General features: G+C 39.8%; 1 protein-coding gene across 2 annotated transcripts in view; it reads right to left on the bottom strand.

Annotated features, from left to right (window-relative positions):
• Positions 1-1,892: 1,892 nt before the first annotated feature.
• The window catches only part of LOC139731434 (uncharacterized), a 65,920-nt gene continuing 49,688 nt past the window's right edge, over positions 1,893-18,124 (bottom strand). For both annotated transcript variants that reach the window (XM_071642320.1, XM_071642319.1), the window contains 5 exons: positions 14,550-15,525; positions 13,376-13,533; positions 8,924-9,079; positions 7,332-7,452; positions 1,893-6,722 (listed from right to left, as the gene is read on the bottom strand). In XM_071642320.1, the coding sequence (XP_071498421.1) occupies positions 4,072-6,722; positions 7,332-7,452; positions 8,924-9,079; positions 13,376-13,533; positions 14,550-15,525 (4,062 nt within the window). In that variant the 3' untranslated portion in view covers positions 1,893-4,071. The remainder of the gene's footprint in view (positions 6,723-7,331; positions 7,453-8,923; positions 9,080-13,375; positions 13,534-14,549; positions 15,526-18,124) is intronic.

Below are 18,124 nucleotides of genomic sequence, written 5' to 3'. Positions count from 1 at the left end.
TTCTTTCATGCATCTGTACATAATGTGGACAATTGCCACATTAACCTCTCCAATAAGAATAATAGGACATAAACTGTCAGTGTTCACACACTCTGTGAGCCCTTAGCTCTTGTGTGCTTACCATATCACTTTAGGAATCCATACAATAAAATTTTCAGTTTGCAAGGCACATAACTATTCTTTATGCTATACAGCAAAGCCCCATCCTGCATAATTTTCTTCATATGGATACAGGCCTATAATCAACAAAAATGATGCAAATACAGTTTAATGCATTTTTTTATGAATTATGTGTATATACACAATGTACTGCAGTAAGGCTGAGAATCTAATGTAGATGTATTATAAAAGAATGACCATTGACAACAAAGAAATTAAAGAGATGCTTGTTCGAGGTTCTCATGAAGCATATCTCTCAAAGTCACTGGAGGTGTTCCAGTTTTGGCTTGTCAAAGTAGCATACATGTATTTACACCAATACTTCAGAACACTTTGAAAGATACCACTCAAACCCGGAATCAGCTAAGCTTTGTGTACAATTTACTAATTTTTTTTTTAAACTACAAAAATAGCACTATTTGTTCATATTCCGGACTGTCTTCAATTGTGGTAATAATGTGGGTAGAAGTGAAAATATTCTTTCTCCATTTACAAGCATGGTAAACATGTATTTGTATGAAGCGGAACTCATCAGCTTTTCCATTTTAAAGCAGCTGCATCATTATAAAAATACCCGATAGGAATTCACACTCTACAATGCCCAATGAGATGTTTGTTTCTTCATAGTGGACCTCTATTCAAGGCAGAAATCAACAATGAAGCTCAGAATGTAAATTGCCATGGGGGTTCTGATATAAATATTGCATGCTTTACACCACGTTAGCCAATTACAGATTATTTTGGCACAACAGTTGGATGATCTGAAAGTATAAACACATTATTCAGCCATCAATGCAAAAGAGAAACATCATATAGCAGCACTTTAAAGTCATGGGCAATGGCTCTGTGGACCATTTGTGCCTCATCCACAATTGTTCACACATCTTGAGCTTCCAAACTTATGTCACTGGTTTAGGAATGTATCTATGTAAGATATGTAAAGTCTTTTAAGTGTAGGAACAATTCAAACAATTCAGTGCATATTTGGGTACTGAAGCACAGCAAAAACAACATTGCATATTCACTCTAGGTTTCATGAGATTTTCCCACCTCTTCAAAAAAAAAAAATCCTCTAAAAAATAGATCAATAGCACAATCAGGGTATCCAAATGCATAAGGGGGAGGGGGGAGGAGGAGGAGGAGGAGGGGGGGGGGGGGAGGAGGAGGGGAAGGACTTGTAAAAATGCTTTTTGTTGTTGTTGAATCAAAATGTGCATAAATTAGTATTCTAATCTGGGTGTCAAATCACATACAAATTACTAATATATTGAAAAGAAAATCTTAAAAGACATACTATTTTTTCCTTCTAAAATTGCTTGTAAATATTCCTGAAAAAGAGCCCTTTCATCAAAATAAAACATAACCATAATATATTATCATGAATTCATCTCATGCTTTATCTAATCAAAAGATGCTAAATTTTTTAGGCATTACTCTGAATCAACATTAAACCACTTTCATATATTTCACAATGAATACTTTGCTGTTGTCAAAAAGTTCAGAGTTGCAACTTTTGAGAATCAATAACAATTGACATATAACAATATGTTGACGATTACTAATACGTATCATGTAATTAGCACTGATGTGTTGGAAGAAATATTTCTCATCACAAAATTCTGGAACAGTTTGGTCTTACGTATTCATATCTTTTTTTTTTTTTTGGCTTATTCTCACATGTCTAACATAGATATAGTAATGAATTTTGAGATTTATATTGACATGGGCATGTGTATTAAGCCAAAATATTACATCTTTGTATACAAGACTACATATTCACTGAAATAAGAGCACTTAATACTCATCAGATAACAATCATATGACCTTGATGCAGTGGAAAGCAGACATCAGGTCAGTCTTTTTCATCCTATAGAAGCAATATATAAACATATGGTAACTTAAATTCTCACTGCTCAAAATTGCTAAAATTCTCACACAATAGATCAGTACATAAGTACAATTCATGCCTAAAAAATCAAGGATGTTGAATTAGAGAAATAGATTTTTTTCTATTTTTAAACCATGTCAAATGATGGTGTACCTCAGCAATGCTGGAAATCAAGACAAATCTGAACTTTTTTCCCTCAGCATTTGAAGATGGCTCAAAACTCAAAACTTCCTCAACACATGTGATGCACTACAACAAAGGGATCTGACAATTGGAGGAGATCAACTTTCTGAAAATGACATAACATTATTCCCTTACTCTTCCGCTTTAAATGCATACATAACACGACTCATAAAAGCACTCGGTTGCGGAGATATTGATGATTTTAAGAGAGCATGCCGAGTGGTCTATGAAATTGACATTTCGAGAAAACCGCCCTTAAAGTTTTCCTTCCGACACAATCATGATCAAGGGGAGGCAAGACAGTTTTCACCCATTGACAATAGAAGGTATGCCCCTAGCAACCTCCACTATGTTCATTCAAACTGAGCCCCAGCGGTCTTCACACAACCAATCAGTAACCAGGATACCAAGCACTCACCAATAAGATCACTCCCTCGTTGCTAGGGGTGGAGTCTATCTGCGGTGCTAAATCAAAATCTTCGGACACGTTTCTGCTCCATTTAAATTTGGAAAATCATGGCCCAGAAAAACGCTAATTTCTTTCCTTTCCTTTGATCATTTAGCTTCTAAATTTTAGCAGATGACAAAACATTAGACTACAAAATTATGTCAAACACAGAAAGTTGATGGTTTTGACCGATTTTGATGATCTGACTTCAAACTTGATTTTCTCGGCTCAGCGGTCAGCGACTTTGGGTTCCTTTTGACGTGGCGGGTCACATATATTGGCAAAAAGCATACCAGACTGCAGTGTGCATTTAGTAATACTTTCAAAACATGTTGAAACAAACAAAAAAAAAAATTCCATGTAGACATACATCATGGGTAAAAATGTCACAATGACATCTATGAGCCAGCATTACTCTCCTTCTATAAACATGACTTCTGACATCAGAAACTTTCTCCAGTAAAAAGGACCAGTAAAGGTTTGTTACTGCATAAAAGGGATACCAGATTAATTTGACTGCTACCAAACATAGAGGTTGTCTTGAAATTCAGACCTCAAAACTTGAACTTGAAGTCACACAAATGCTTGTTTTAATGTATTGAATGGGTTTCGGAAGACTTTCTGGTAATAAATCTTCAGTAATTAACAGCAACTATGTGATGATCATCAAATGTGTTCATATTTCCATTATCATTGTCTAAGCATGCTACATGTGAATTTTAAAGTGAATTGATGCATTCTTTAGAAGTTACAACTGCTTAAAGTAAGAAAACAGTGGCTGGGTACTCTGACTGTATGCATCACCATAGTTTGAGGATTTGATATATGGTTGAAAAATTACAACAACTCTTCTCATTAAAACAGAGAAAATAATGTTGAGAGTTTGTATTGTCTCCACTGACACGTCTCAGTTTGTTATATGGAAGGAGGAGTCTTTCCCAGTTTTTCTTATTTTTTTCACCATTGTACATTGTAACTTTCAAGACTTTTTGACTTCATATTATTCAGCATCACTCAATCAAAATGCGTTGCACACATTTGTAGTGTGACACATGCTAATGGCCCTGGCTTTACAAATTATTCTCATGGTGGAAATAGTATTCGAGTTCAGACAAATACAAGAGGTGGACTCACAAAAGTGATCAAGTCTTCTTTCAAATGTACAATATGAAACACACAAATGGATGGCTAAGTCAGAGCAATTGGGCATGCCATCATGGAACAGCATCTGAACACTACAAGGAACTGCTACTAATGTAGACAGTACAATTTTAAAAACGCTGTGGGATAATTATGTGTTTACAAGTAAAAAAAGTATACGGGATAATCATGTGTTTACAAGTAAAATCCTTTGACTACTGCAAGAGTTCAATCAGATATAACCCTTCAATCTTCATTTGTCAGCCAATTGATGCACATACTTCGCTATTAAGGCATTGGCATAGGTCTGCTCCTCTTGGGTCAGAAGTCCATGCTTGTAGGTGCTCTGCAGTCCACTCTTCAGGTCAATGCTGCTGGTGAGAGACACCCCGGAGTCCCCCTCTAGGATTATCCTTTCGGCCAAGGCATCAAGATCCGCTGTAGTCAATGTTTCAGTTGGCCCACTTATCTCACCTTCTGCACCATCACTGGCGTTGGTCACACTGTGATTCACTTGGTGTCTACTGCTACACACAAAGGCATCTGTATCCAAACCTCCCGGCGGCATGCCGTTGTCAGCTGCTGGATGCACAGATGATGGACTCTGCTTTGACATTGGAGAACTGACCACTGACACACTGTCAGAGGCAGCGATGTCTTCTGACGAGCTACCAACCATTCCATCTGATTGTGGATGGTGTCCATTCTCTGGCCCAAACAATGGCACATCTCTCTCACTAGACTCAGAAATTTGATCATGAGCATATACTGTCAATGTTTTTCCACCAGTTGCTGATGGAGACACTTCATCATTTTGACCTTTCCGTCCCTTCTGACCCAGAGGCATGAATGACCTACATGTCTTGCTCGGAGAATGCTCCGCAAGTTTACGAGGCTGTCTCAATTCAAGTGGCAAAGGTTTGTATTCATCAGAATATTCATCACTACTGCTTCTTGAAGGTGATCCATTTCCATGTACACCATGCCCATTATACACATTTCCGACCCCATAGATTTGATGTTCATACGGGTCCATGATATTAGACACATTCGTTACTGCCATGTCTGCACTACTGGCCATGTGATGCACATAAATTCTGGAACCTGTTGTTGCCGAGTCATTGGCTTTAAATGGTCCATTAGAGTTAGTGCGCCTTCTCCTGTACTGGAATTTTCGCCAACGTGGCAAGAATCTGCTGGAAAATGTCACTTGGTAGCCATTGCTTGTACGCTGTTCACCACCAAGTTCTGGATACTTTTCACCTGGAATGTTGTTGTCAAGTCGTATCCTACAGAGCTCTTCCTGGATCAAATGTCTCTCCTGCTCAGAACTCATAGATTTGGCTTTCACCTGAGAAGTCTCCCTCTGTGAACTCCAGTCACTGACAGAGACTTCTGTCTCAATGTCCTCACGAGCCTTGCGGGATATGCTCTTCAGTGATTCCAGAGTATTTGTCAGAGAAGAAAATTTCAACCTACTCCTAGGATTCACAGGTGTGTGATAAGGTGTCAAAGTAGTGTCACTTCCTGGTGCACTGATGATTGGTCTAGAGTAGTTATCAGTCTGATTGGTAGCATGTCCTCTATTGACTGACCCTTCATCAGCTGTGAAGTAATCTGGAGTGGTGTCAAGGTAGGACTTATCAATCAGGGTACCGTCTTCTTCCTTTACATTAGGATGAATGGCAGAATGGCTTTCCAGGTGCGTCCCTGGGGGAGAATTCTGTGCTCGAGCCACAATCAGTCCTCCAAGACTAGCCCTCCTTCCCTTTGTTGAGGAAAGAAACTTGCTGACTGGTGATGAGACAGTGCTTGAAGCAAACAGATCACTTGCTCTGGATTCTGCCTCACTCTCCACTTCAGAGGCTGTTTCGGTCTCCTGCTCTGATGCTAGAAGCTGTGAAAAGCATGGAGAATTTGTTGCTGGTCCTGGACTTGTAGCAAGATACTTCCAGTCGACCACAGCTCCTGGAGACTCCTTGACTCGACTGCTTGCATTACCTTCCTCCCCTGTCATAACCCCCTCTGACTCACCTTTATCTGAAGCAGTTTCATGTTGACTCAATGAGAGTGTCAAGGCACTTTTCACAGAGGATAGCGAGGACTTCGACTTCCTTGTCCCTCCAGTGCTGTCACTGGTACTTGCATCATCTACCAATCGGTCACGTTCTGTGGAGTCAATGTGTATCCTTGCCTCATGGCTCCTGTCAAGCTTTGCAATTCCATCAACATTTCGTTGGCTCTGATGGGATGTACTATTGACAGCTCCGACAGAGAATTCATTCCTACCCATTGTTACCTTGTTATCTACAACACTCCCTTGCGCAATCTCAGCAGGTGCTGCCCTGAAGCAGCTATTCAATTGTTCCTCATTATGCTTATTCTTTGGTTTCCTTGAAAATGAGTCGCCAGTCTCTTTTGTGTCCTTAGAAGAATTTGATTGACTGGTCTGTGTCTCTGTACCAGCAGCAGAGACTTCATTCTTTGAGTCAGTCCCCTTGGATTGTGCTTCAGCCTCCATTTCCTGAAACCTCTGGCGTAGCCCCTCAATCTCCGTCTTGGCTTTAACCATTCTGCCCTTTAGTTGTGTGTTTTCCTCTTTCAGAAGCTCGCCTACTGATCTTGCCTGGCATAGCTCCTCTCTGACCTTTGACATTTCACCCTCAAGTTCGCAGGTCCTGCCTCTTTCCTGCTGCTCTGCCTTCAGTTTGCGATTCTCAGCATGAGCCTGTGTGAGGAGCTCTTGCAGCTTGCGCATGCTGCTGGTTTCTGCTCTCATGGCTAAGAGTTTACTTTCATGTTCTGCCTGGGCAGTCAGAATTGGTGATGGGATGTCTTCTTGGGAGTTTTTGTTTGTTCGATCCATGACAGGTGAAGGCAGCAACTGAAATCCAATGTCTGAATCTAAAAACACACAGCAAATAATACAATTTGCAGGCAAAACTGATTGCGTGGATGACCATTCAAAATATTTCATTGGATTTCCCTACTTACAAAAAAGGATCACATCTTATACTACAAGCAATGAAATCATAGAAGTTCCCAAGATGACTCAATGGACAATTGGCTGTACATGCCAAGTAGTAATCATAACTTCACAGAGCATTATAAAAACATGTAGATATTACATGTTAAATTGTGACCCTGCATTACAAAACCAGATCTGAGTTCTTGAGTTTTAAATCTACCACTAACATTCTTGGACAAGATGTTTTGCCCACAATCTTCCCTTTGAAAGTGCTAATGTAATAACTGTAGGGACCTTTATTAAAGGAAACAGTGCTGGCACTGAATAGGTTACCCCAAGTTAAATATGGCCACACGATCTCACAAACATACTGTGGTTACACAGTAATTTATTTTGCATTGGTTCTGCCTTGCAAGAAATGTGGTGATGATGTGAGTAAAATCACGCCAACATGATTACACCACATGCAAAAAAATATTTAATCCACAGAATACTGAAATGAACAACTTGACACAAATTCACCAAAGGAGGCATATTTTGCCCACCTGCCATAGCTGCCAAGAGGTCCTCTCCTGTGACCTCATATCCAGTTTCAGCGGCAAATTTGAGACGGAAGTTTTCAGCCGTTAGTCGCTCTACATCCATCTGAAGTCTGTCGACTGCACCCTGAGTAAATGGTCAACAAATGCATGATGAAGTGATATCAGTCTACCTAACAATAATGGCATGCACAAACCATTGTGTTGCCTCATTTGATGCATTTTATAATGCAAGTTCTGATTCAGTGGCAGGGGATCCTCTTTCTCCAAAACCTTAAACTCTATTGAAGATGAACTAAACTCCTTTGAATACATGTAGAAACAATCATGGTTCCTTTAAAAGTACCATAATTTTCAGGCCCAACAGGTATGAAAGCCTTCAAATTTCCGGGTTTTTCATATGCATGCTTCATAACATCAGGGCTGCCAAAATTCCCACATCAACTCAAGAAGGTTTAAAAGAGTAAAAGACTAAAGAAGATACCAAGTACTTGGACATCAAATGCATCTTACTAGACAAAAACTGGCAATATCAATGAAGGTGATTAATACCCTGGCCTTACACTTCTGTAACTGTACAATGCCACGAATAATAAACAGTAACTTATGCGCTGTTTCCATGGACATACACTTTCCACTACTCTTGAAAAATATGTCTTGAAAAATATTACCAGTGCTGCCAACATTTCCACATCAAAACCAGGGAGATGAAATTAAGCAATCAGGAAGATACTTGTGTATTACACTGTACATGCAACTCGACAGGCCAAAATACCTGAATCAAGAAAATCTTGGTATCCTATTGTTAAGAAATGAACAAAAATTTCAGTTTTCAGAACCACAGAGACTTGGCAAGCTTAGCTTTACATCTAGATCACTACGTGTGACAAATTTCTTCTGTGAATCACTTGCAAAGTGGAAAATGATTTTAGTCTGCAAGGTTTTTACCTGATTTAGGGGCTATAATGCAATATTACCTGAGCAATACACTTTCTGCTACTCTTACAAACTTGTCCTGCACAACACTGAATTATGTTCATCAAGTATACCAAATTAAATCTGAGCTGCCTAAAAACTGGAGAAGTTCCATGTGCAAGGCTTTGGGGGCAATGCATTTCTACTACTCTTGAAAATATGTCCTGCACAACTAAACATCACAATCACCAGGTGTGCCCTATTTCTTCTGAATCGCTTACAAACTGGAGAAGGATTTCAATCTGTGAAGCTTTTTCCTGATTTCAATATAGAATCAGAGAGACAAGACAGCTCTTTAAAACCCAACATAAAACCTTCTCAATATATTAGCTGTCAGTATGCTACCATAACAATATCCAATCGGTAGTTTTCAGGGTTACAGTACAGTTGTATATGTGGTTAAGGTAGTTGCATTTACAGTATGCCTCTATTAGGTTAAGTCCTAGCCACAGTAGAGTGCTGAACAGCAACTTATCTACTTACACAACCTGGATGATAATCCGAAATTGTGTTGTTTCAATTCCCTGTTCAAACTATTCAAATTCCACGTAAAGTATTTCATTCTGACAAAATAACTGCTAATAGCAGAGATGACCTTTGTGACACGACCTCAGCATGTATACCTGCAGTTTCTCACAGCGCTTTTGATCCTCTGAAGCCGATTCCCGTGCTGTGGCCAGCTCGTGGAACATGCGCTGGTTCTCTCTTCGCAGCATCTCTAGTTCACCAACCAGGCGGTTAATGACTTCCTCCTCCTGACTGGAGAATCTTTCATTGAGCTGCCAAGAGAGAAAGAGAGAAAGTGAAATTTTGACAGATTAATGAACAGCTGATAGTTGACTACTGATTTTGTGGTACATACAATGTATTATAGTCCTCCACCCCCCCCCCCCCCCCCCCCCAAACTTGAAACTGCACTCATCTATGTACATTGTACTAACTCACATTATTAACATAGCTCTATCACTTCTGGATCTAGAGAAGAAGACTTTTAAAGATTCATTAATTTTTTTTTTTTTTTTTTTTTTTTTTTTTTTTGGGGGGGGGGGGGGGGGGGGGGTAGGCCTGCCTTGGGGCCCCCAAGGGGGCATGATGCCATTTTAACAAATTGAGATCCTATCCCCCTTGGGATGTTACCTGCCAAGTTTGGTGGAAATCTGTCATAGGGTTTTCAAGAAGAAGATGAAAATGTAACTAGAAATGTCGTTATGGCAACTGGTATGCCTCCGCCATAATGCATGGTTCTTCCAAGGAGGTTCAAGAGATGGAGTAACAACAGTGCTATTTCCTTTGATCCCACGTTTGATGCTGCCACTAAGAAATATTTAAAGTATGTGCTAAACTGGAGCTGCCTCACAGATAGGAAGACAATTGATTCATGTGGCATTGCATCATGACTCGTCATTCTCAATGGACATAAGTCTCTACGGTGGTAATCACTTTTCGCTGTCCCTTCTTATGAAACATGAGCCGTACATAAATGTACAGACACACGGATGTGCGAATAAAAATTACACAAAATTTTTTCTATGGAAGAATCAAAATAACCCGACTTTATATGTTTTTACACTAATCTAACATATAAAAGAATAAAGAACTACACTTGAAAATTATACCATATCAGTTTAATTCGTCGGAAGTGATCGGAAAGATGATAAAATCGACTTTCCAGTTAGGGTGCAGTTCAAATATTTTCACAACGTACGGCTCAGATTTACACTTTTTGACATAATCCTGGACAAGGAGTTAATCAATTTTTCATATGCCTTATCATCAGCTGAAATTTAATTTCCTTTAATACAAAAACAAACAAAATATAGCCGACATTATGTTAGCGTTCCAAATGAATCATCACATTGCTCGGAAAGACGGCAGCATCGAACCCTGATCATCAAAGGCACAAATGCAACTGTGGAATTCTTTTGTACGTCAAAAGAAAACTCACAGCTGTTTGAATGTTTACAGCCAGTTAGCACTCCATTTCTCAAACCTCCTTGGTTCTCCCAATAGGTGTATATTGTACAATGTCTTCACAATGTGTGATGACAGTTTCACATAACTGGCAAAATATTGAAATGACAGGTTTGTCAGAAATGTCTTGAATGTTCACTTTCCTTAACTAGGTTTGCTACTGTCTAAGAGTGCAGGTACATCATGTATTTGGGGAATTGAGGATTTTTACTTGACTTTTGACCAACCCTTTTATAAGTTTATGCATTGAGTAATTTTCAAGGTATGAAGAAAAAGTGTAATTACAGTAAAAATGGATTTTTTTTGGTTTTCATTTCAGCCTGGCCTTTGACCCTTAAACTTTGACCTTCTGGCAGAAAATTTCCCAGAGAATCTCCACTAATAGGTAATACATGTATATATCAAGTTTTAAAAATAATCCTGCCAGCATTGCATATACTAGTATATGAGGGAAATAGTGAGATTTTAAGGAGTTGACCTTGACCTTTGACCCCTGACTTTTGACCCATGACCCCTAAAATCCCTAGATAATCCCTGCCAGTCAGTACATGCATATGTACCAAGTTCCATGAAGATACATTGAACCATTTGCAAGAAAAGTGAAATTTTAACATTTTCACCTGACCTTTAACCTTTTGACCTTTGACCTTAGGACATGAAACTCTCTCTGGAGAATCTTTACGCAGCAGTACATGTCTACACTATGTTTCAAGAAAATACCTTCAGGCATTGCATACAGTAGATATGGGGGAAATAGCAAACTTTGTAGCATTTGACCTTGACCTTTTGATCTTTGACCTCTTGCCAATTTCACTTAAAGGTGCATGGTCCCGGTGTTTTAGTCAAATGCATACGCGGGCGCATGGCGCAAGTTTCCTATAGAGTCCTATGCTATTGACTCCTCTTTAGCGCTTACGCTGTGGCCCATTTCCCCGAGTCCGAAGAAGTCCCATTCACTGTAGTCAGTGGTCGGATCACAGTTTGGCTCATGATTCAGCTGCGGGGGATGACAGCTTTAACAAACTTCTTTTGTGATGTCACAATAACAAGCACATATGCATGCACCCTAGCTGGCATTACTACAGACTGCGCGATGTGCAGAGAAGACAACGAAGGCAACGTTACTTAGCAACACCTACGCACTTTACTCTTGATGACAGCTCAACTTCGGTAATCTTCGTATCAATGCTAATGGTTATCGGCAGTATCATCAACAGCGCCCTCTACACTACTGGGACTATGCACCTTTAAAGACTACTAAATTAATTGCCCCATCATACATCATCCTTGGACCAAGTTTGGTGAAAGCTGTTTTATCCAGTTTTGAACTACTGCGTAAACAGATAAATTTTAGGATTTGACCTTGACCTTTGTTCAATTTTACTCAAAAACTAATCATGTAATTGTCAATCATACATCATCCTCGGACAAATTTTGGTGAAATTTGCTTGATCCAGTCTTGAGTTATCGCATAAACAGATACAATTTCATGATTTGACCTTGACCTTTGACTTTTGGCCTTTAGCCGATTTCACCCAAAATCTAATCAAGTAATTGCCCCATCATACTTTATACTTGGACCAAGTTTGGTAAAATTCCAGTCAATATTACTCAAGTTATCGCGTAAACGAATGCGGACGGACGTACAGACGGATGGACAACTTGACACATAAAGCCTCCGGCACCACTTCATGGCGGAGGCACAAAAAAGTTTATGCAAGACGGACGACGAACTACGCACAACACATGATGCACGCCGGATGGTGAGTGATCGCAATAGGTGATGTGAGCATTTAGCTCAGGTGAGCTAAAAACTGGCCCCCCTTCGGCCCCAGCCTTACTGGGATCATCCCTGGATCTACCATAAATACCCTTGAAAGTGCATTTACTAATGTATTTACTTAGAGTAGGTCTACTTTTTCTCCTGTTTTTTTTTTGTTGTTGTTGAGATTCTCTAATTCAGGGTTCCGGGTTTGGGTGATCATTAGTATATATAATTTTTTTTTTTTTCACCCTAGTTATAATATCTGACAAATTTGCTGACAAATTTGACCATGTGCTTTCGAAAGAAGATGAAATGTAACAGTTAGGTGCTAAATTCGTCCCCTCCCCCCATCCTGATTTACCCTGAAAAGATTTTGAACTACAGTTACCAATATACAGTACTTACTCATGGCACTAACTTAGCTTATCACTGAAAGGACAATTTGTAGATGATTTCAGACTTTTTTATCTGAACATCTATAAATTTGTTACAATGGGCAGAGTTTCAGAATTTATAGTGATTGGATGAGGAATAAGAAGGTTTTCAAAATTTGTAACAAATCAATGAATGAGGATGCTGACAAAGCAGCTTCACGCGAGAATGCATGATTGGGTGCTCACGGAAGCAGAACAACTGAAGAAAGCAATTCTACACAATTGAACTTGTTACACAAAACTTAGCATTTTAGCATTGTAATGGAGTGGCATTGCAACATCACAGAAATATATGAGCCTTTCATGTCATGACTTTAATTCAGTGTATTATGTTTTGGAGTTTTCTGTTTTGGAGTTTTCTGAGTATTTTCAGAGATTAAGAGAAGAATTTTAAAAATTCCTTAATTTGGGAGCTTTGTGTTGTCCCTCAGGGCCCCAGAGGAAGCGTCCCTGGAGCCGTCATGAACAAACCTGAAACTATAGTCACCAATGTTGTTACTCATAGCACTAACTTAGCTCTATCACATCTGGCTCTATAAAATTTTTTGCTCCAAAGATTTCTCAATTTAGGGACTCAGGGCATGGTGCCCATTTGCACACATGGAGATCCTATCCCCTTAAGGATGCTACCTGCCAAGTTTGATGAAAATTCCCCATACAATTTTTTTGAAGAAGCTGAAAATGTGAAAAGGTTATGTATTAGGCATGGGGTACATTGGACCATGCACAAGGGACAGTGGTTGACCACAATGTAGCTCATTTGAGCCTTTGGCTCAGGTGTGAGCTAAAAATGTGTCTTGGACTGCTGCATGGAGAAAAAAGGGACTAGCTTTCGAGAGAGCCTCAGTTTGAGTTCAAATTTGAAATTATTCTACATGCATTTGTGTCTAGCTCATTTAACCAACCTTTTTGGTAAGGAAGTCCTCTCTTGCCTTTGCCTCATTCAATTCCTGCCTCAACTGTCTTCCTTCATTGCCAATGGCTTCCAGCATAGCCAGCAACTCATCACCACGACCACCAGAAAGGTCCAGCCCCTTGGGAAGCACAAATGACAGCTCTGTACCTACAATGAGTGTATCATGGTTTCATGGGCATGTATGCAACATAACAGTGACCTCTAAACCACAATTGATAGGAAGCTGTAGTCCAAAGCAAACTACAAAAAGAGATGAGAAGTTCTCTTTCCCTAAGTCAGCATAAGTCATCACAAACTTTCGAAACCTATAAGTAAAGTACTGTAAAACGAGGAATTTTCGCTCGCATTTTAATTTCGCGAATTTCGCGAGGGCCAAAATTCACGAAATTAAAATGCACGCGAAAGCTTTTGTCTACACTACATGCATTGAATGCCAGTAGCAATTCGCGAAAATTTCATGCCACGAAAAAGGCTGTTGGCTCCAATTCGTGAAAATTTCATGCCGCGAATATATCATGTTTTACAGTATTAATGCCACATACTATCTTAAAAAGGCAATGACAGCCACGGATAAGAGTAACTATTCAAATTTGTTCAAATTCACGAAAATCTTCCGTTGAGATTTTTTTTGCAACTGATTGACAAACTGCCGTACATTGACGGAAAAATGCACTGAATTTATCAGTGTTTTAGTAGTAGCCATGATAAAAGAAATCATGGGCATACATACAGTGTACTTTGAGTACACACGCCCATGATTTCTTTTATCATGGATACTACTAAAACACTGATCAATTCAGTGCTTGAATATATATGCAACTGATTGACAAATTGCCATACATCAATGTAAATTGATGTATGGCAATTTGTAAATCAGTTGCATATATACAAATTTGTATTCTCAGCAATGAACACAGAACAATAGTACTGTGAATGATCCTTCTAAAATACAGTGTAGCTGCAGTCCATCCCTAAATTACAGCCCAGACCTTGTCACTATCATGTACTCATCAAAACAGCAGCTTTTTTTGATGAAATTAATCCAAATCTATGAATGTACACACTCTTGGGAATGGGCACTGAAATCAAGCTGAGAATAGGCAAATTGTCTGCACTTTGTCATCTAGGTTGAGACAAAAAACAAATTCAAAACAAATCTTTACCCTTTCTGAGCAGGCCACCCTCCTCGTCAACAAAAGATCCATCTCCTTTGGACCACTTGCCATCTATGCCTTTCCAATCCTGCCTGGATGCCATTGGTGTCTTCGCTTGTTTATTCATGCTCTCACCTTCATCTTCCTCCTCTTGAATCAATTGATCTGCCACAGCTCTTTGTGTATTTCCATCCTTTCTGAGGACTTCTTTATCTCTGTCATGAATGTCTTCCAAAAATTTACCCACTTCATCCACATATTCACTTCCAAGATCTGCATTGTCTGTATCTATGTGTACTTGTGATGACTCTTGTGGGTCTACTGCCCTTCTTGATATAGGAGGCTGATTTTTGTCTCTGTGGTATGCATCAGTTTCAGTACTTCTACATGATGAGCTTGACAGATGCACCTCCTCCACATCAGTGGTTCTGTTCACCCTGTTTGTATGTTGTTTCTTCTCATCCAGTGATGCTCCTGTCTTTTCTGTCCTTCTGTCAACTGTCCCTGTATTTCTAGGTCTCTTGTCTCCACTCAAAACACCTGTTCCATCCATGTCTAAACCATCAGTTGGTGCATTACGCTCATTTGGCACATCTTCATCATATTCCCCAATGTCCGATACATCTAATTCTGCTTCATTAGGAGATGCCTTGTCTTCTACAGCAGTACCCTCACCATCCCCTCTCTGCTCTGACTGCAGTCTTGACTTCATGCCACGATCCTGCTTCTGCTTTGACAAAGGTGTGCTTGTCTGGATGGGCTTGACAGAGGAAAGTTTCTGGGTCACCTTCCTCACAGGAATCCCTGATGGTAACTTGAAGCTGCTCTCTTGCTCCCTGGATAATGCTGTCGGCTTATGTTCCTCTCTGGAAGATGGCTGCTGTACTGCCTCTCCAGGTAGATGCTGGCTTTGATCTTCCCTGCTAAGTGTTTGCTGTTGTTGACGTCTTGTGCTTGAGACAGGGATCTTGCTGGCTGCCAACTTCTGATGGTACAAATCATCAGAACATGAGAACGTAATACCGGTACTAAGTTATTTACTTGATAAACTCTGGGGAAGCAACTGCTGCAGACATGACATATGAAATACATGCAAATCAAGAAGTATTTTTTTTTTAAAGGACCTGGTACAAATAGATTCATAAAGGGTATTTAAGTATAATGTATAGATGCCTCTCTATACCACATTATTCTCCAATAGCTGTACAAAACATCTTCACAATGTGACATGACAGTTTCACCTGACTGGCAAAAAACTGAAATGACATGTTTGAAAGATTGATAGCATAACCCCCTAAAAAAGCAGAGTGAATATAAATACAATCCTTGTCTCATTTGACCTCTGATCTTTGATTCCAGGGCTCATAACTTTCTCCAAATAATCACAACTTGCTAACGACTATACACCAATTTTCATGGCACTATTTTGAGCCATTTTCAAAATAGGGTAAAATAGTGAAATTTTAGCATTTTTACCAGACCTTTGACTCCATGGCCCAAATCTGGCCACAGAAACATTGTGCAGTCATGCACGTATATCCCAAGTTTAATGAAGTGTAAACATTGAGCCATCTTCATGGTATGGAGAAAACTTGCAATTTCAAGCATAGTAATCTATTAAACCGTTGCCACCACGACCCAAAACTTCTCAAAAGACTCAATGTCAGGCAATACATGACCTGGTACAGTGTACACATATATGTACTAATTTTCATGACGATACCTGTAGCCATTTATGAGATATGGAGAAAAGAAGAGAAAATTTAGCGTTTTTGCTTGACATTTGACCCCATGGCCCAAAACTTTCCTAGAGTATCTTTATCTGGTAATCATGTGTACATTAAATTCATGAAAGTAACTTAAGACATTGCAGTGCAGAGGAAATAGTGACATTGTAGAATTTGACCTTGACCCATTACCTTTGACCTTCGGTGCATGTGCACACAAGTGATAAGCTCAGCTCCTTCCACTAATACATACATATGCCAAATTTCATTCGGATACTTTACATGATTTTTAAGTTATGTTGTCAACAAAATCGTTTATGGACGAATAGATGGAAAAACAACTTGGATAACACAGTGCCTCCGGTGACACTTTGTGGCGATAAAAAAGAAAACTAGAGAGGGGCCGTCAAAGGCGGCAGACCCACGCCTAAGTACAAAGTCGGGGTAAACATAATGTGCATTCGGTCATCTACCAGAATTCGGCCACTTAATTGCCAGTGTGCTTTATCACCAGCCAGTGAGTTCTACCAAAGATCGTACACTGAAGTGTACGATCTTTGGTTCTACAGTCACATCACACGCAAATCACATCATTACACATACGGTATTAACACTCATTCACGTACAGGAAAGTCCTTTCAAGTCTCCTCCAAAAATCCATCGAAAATCCCAAATTCCACCGTCAAAAGTGCAGAATCGGAACTTTTCCAAGCGCGCGCGAATTAAGTCCAGTTTTAAGAGTATTGTCTACGCGACTGGTCGCGGAAAAAGCGCTAAAAATCGAGAAATACGCCGTTTTCTTGCGGGATATTTTGATTATAGCAAGCCGAGAGTGTGATGATATCAAAGGTCGTATGAGTGTAAGATCTTTGATGGTATCCACAAAAGCAAAAAAGAAAAACAAAATTTACGTACCCCCTAGGCAATTACCCCTATGATTAGTGTCTACGGGAATTATTCAATGCAAGGGTTGAATGCAAATGTCTACTGCACCAGTATTCGGCCACCAACGAGCGCCGCAACGTCCCCGGTGCAATTTTGCACCAACAGTGTAGAGCGCGATGCATTTTCAGCGGCCTTGCACACGCATTGACATTGAGCACGCATATCGTGCAGTGTGACTGCGACCGAGCAAAATGCTCCTCCAACGAAAAAAACAATCAATGTTAATTTGAAAAATCATCAAATGTCAAAGGTCGTATGAGTGTACGATCTTTGATGGTATCCACAAAAGCAAAAAAGAAAAACAAAATTTACGTACCCCCTAGGCAATTACCCCTATGATTAGTGTCTACGGGAATTATTCAATGCAAGGGTTGAATGCAAATGTCTACTGCACCAGTATTCGGCCACCAACGAGCGCCGCAACGTCCCCGGTGCAATTTTGCACCAACAGTGTAGAGCGCGATGCATTTTCAGCGGCCTTGCACACGCATTGACATTGAGCACGCATATCGTGCAGTGTGACTGTGACCGAGCAAAATGCTCCTCCAACGAAAAAAACAATCAATGTTAATTTGAAAAATCATCAAAATACGGGCCAGTTTGTGATGACGGAGAACGAACTTTCATAAATCTAGAAGGACATAGTCCCTCAAATAGGCCTAAACGTAAATTTCGGAATTCTTACGAACATTTGAGCAGCGAAGTCGGATCGTTGGGGAGTTTATGTTTTCGTATGGTAGCGGAAAATCGCAAAGTGAGAAACGGGAAATTTTCGGAATGGTCACTATACCATGGGATCAAAACTTCAAGGTCACACAGAATTTGCAAGGGTCAACCGATTATCACCAAAATCTAATCGATTCTTTCCTGCCATTATCCAAACATCCCCATAACATTTCGTGCAAATCCGTT

Source organism: Diadema antillarum, unplaced genomic scaffold (genome assembly GCF_040938485.1).
Source record: "Diadema antillarum isolate AM-2024a unplaced genomic scaffold, OU_Dant_1.0 seq00000371_RagTag, whole genome shotgun sequence".
In the NCBI taxonomy this organism is placed as follows: Eukaryota; Metazoa; Echinodermata; class Echinoidea; order Diadematoida; family Diadematidae; genus Diadema; species Diadema antillarum.
This window is presented reverse-complemented; position numbering and strand designations above follow the sequence as displayed.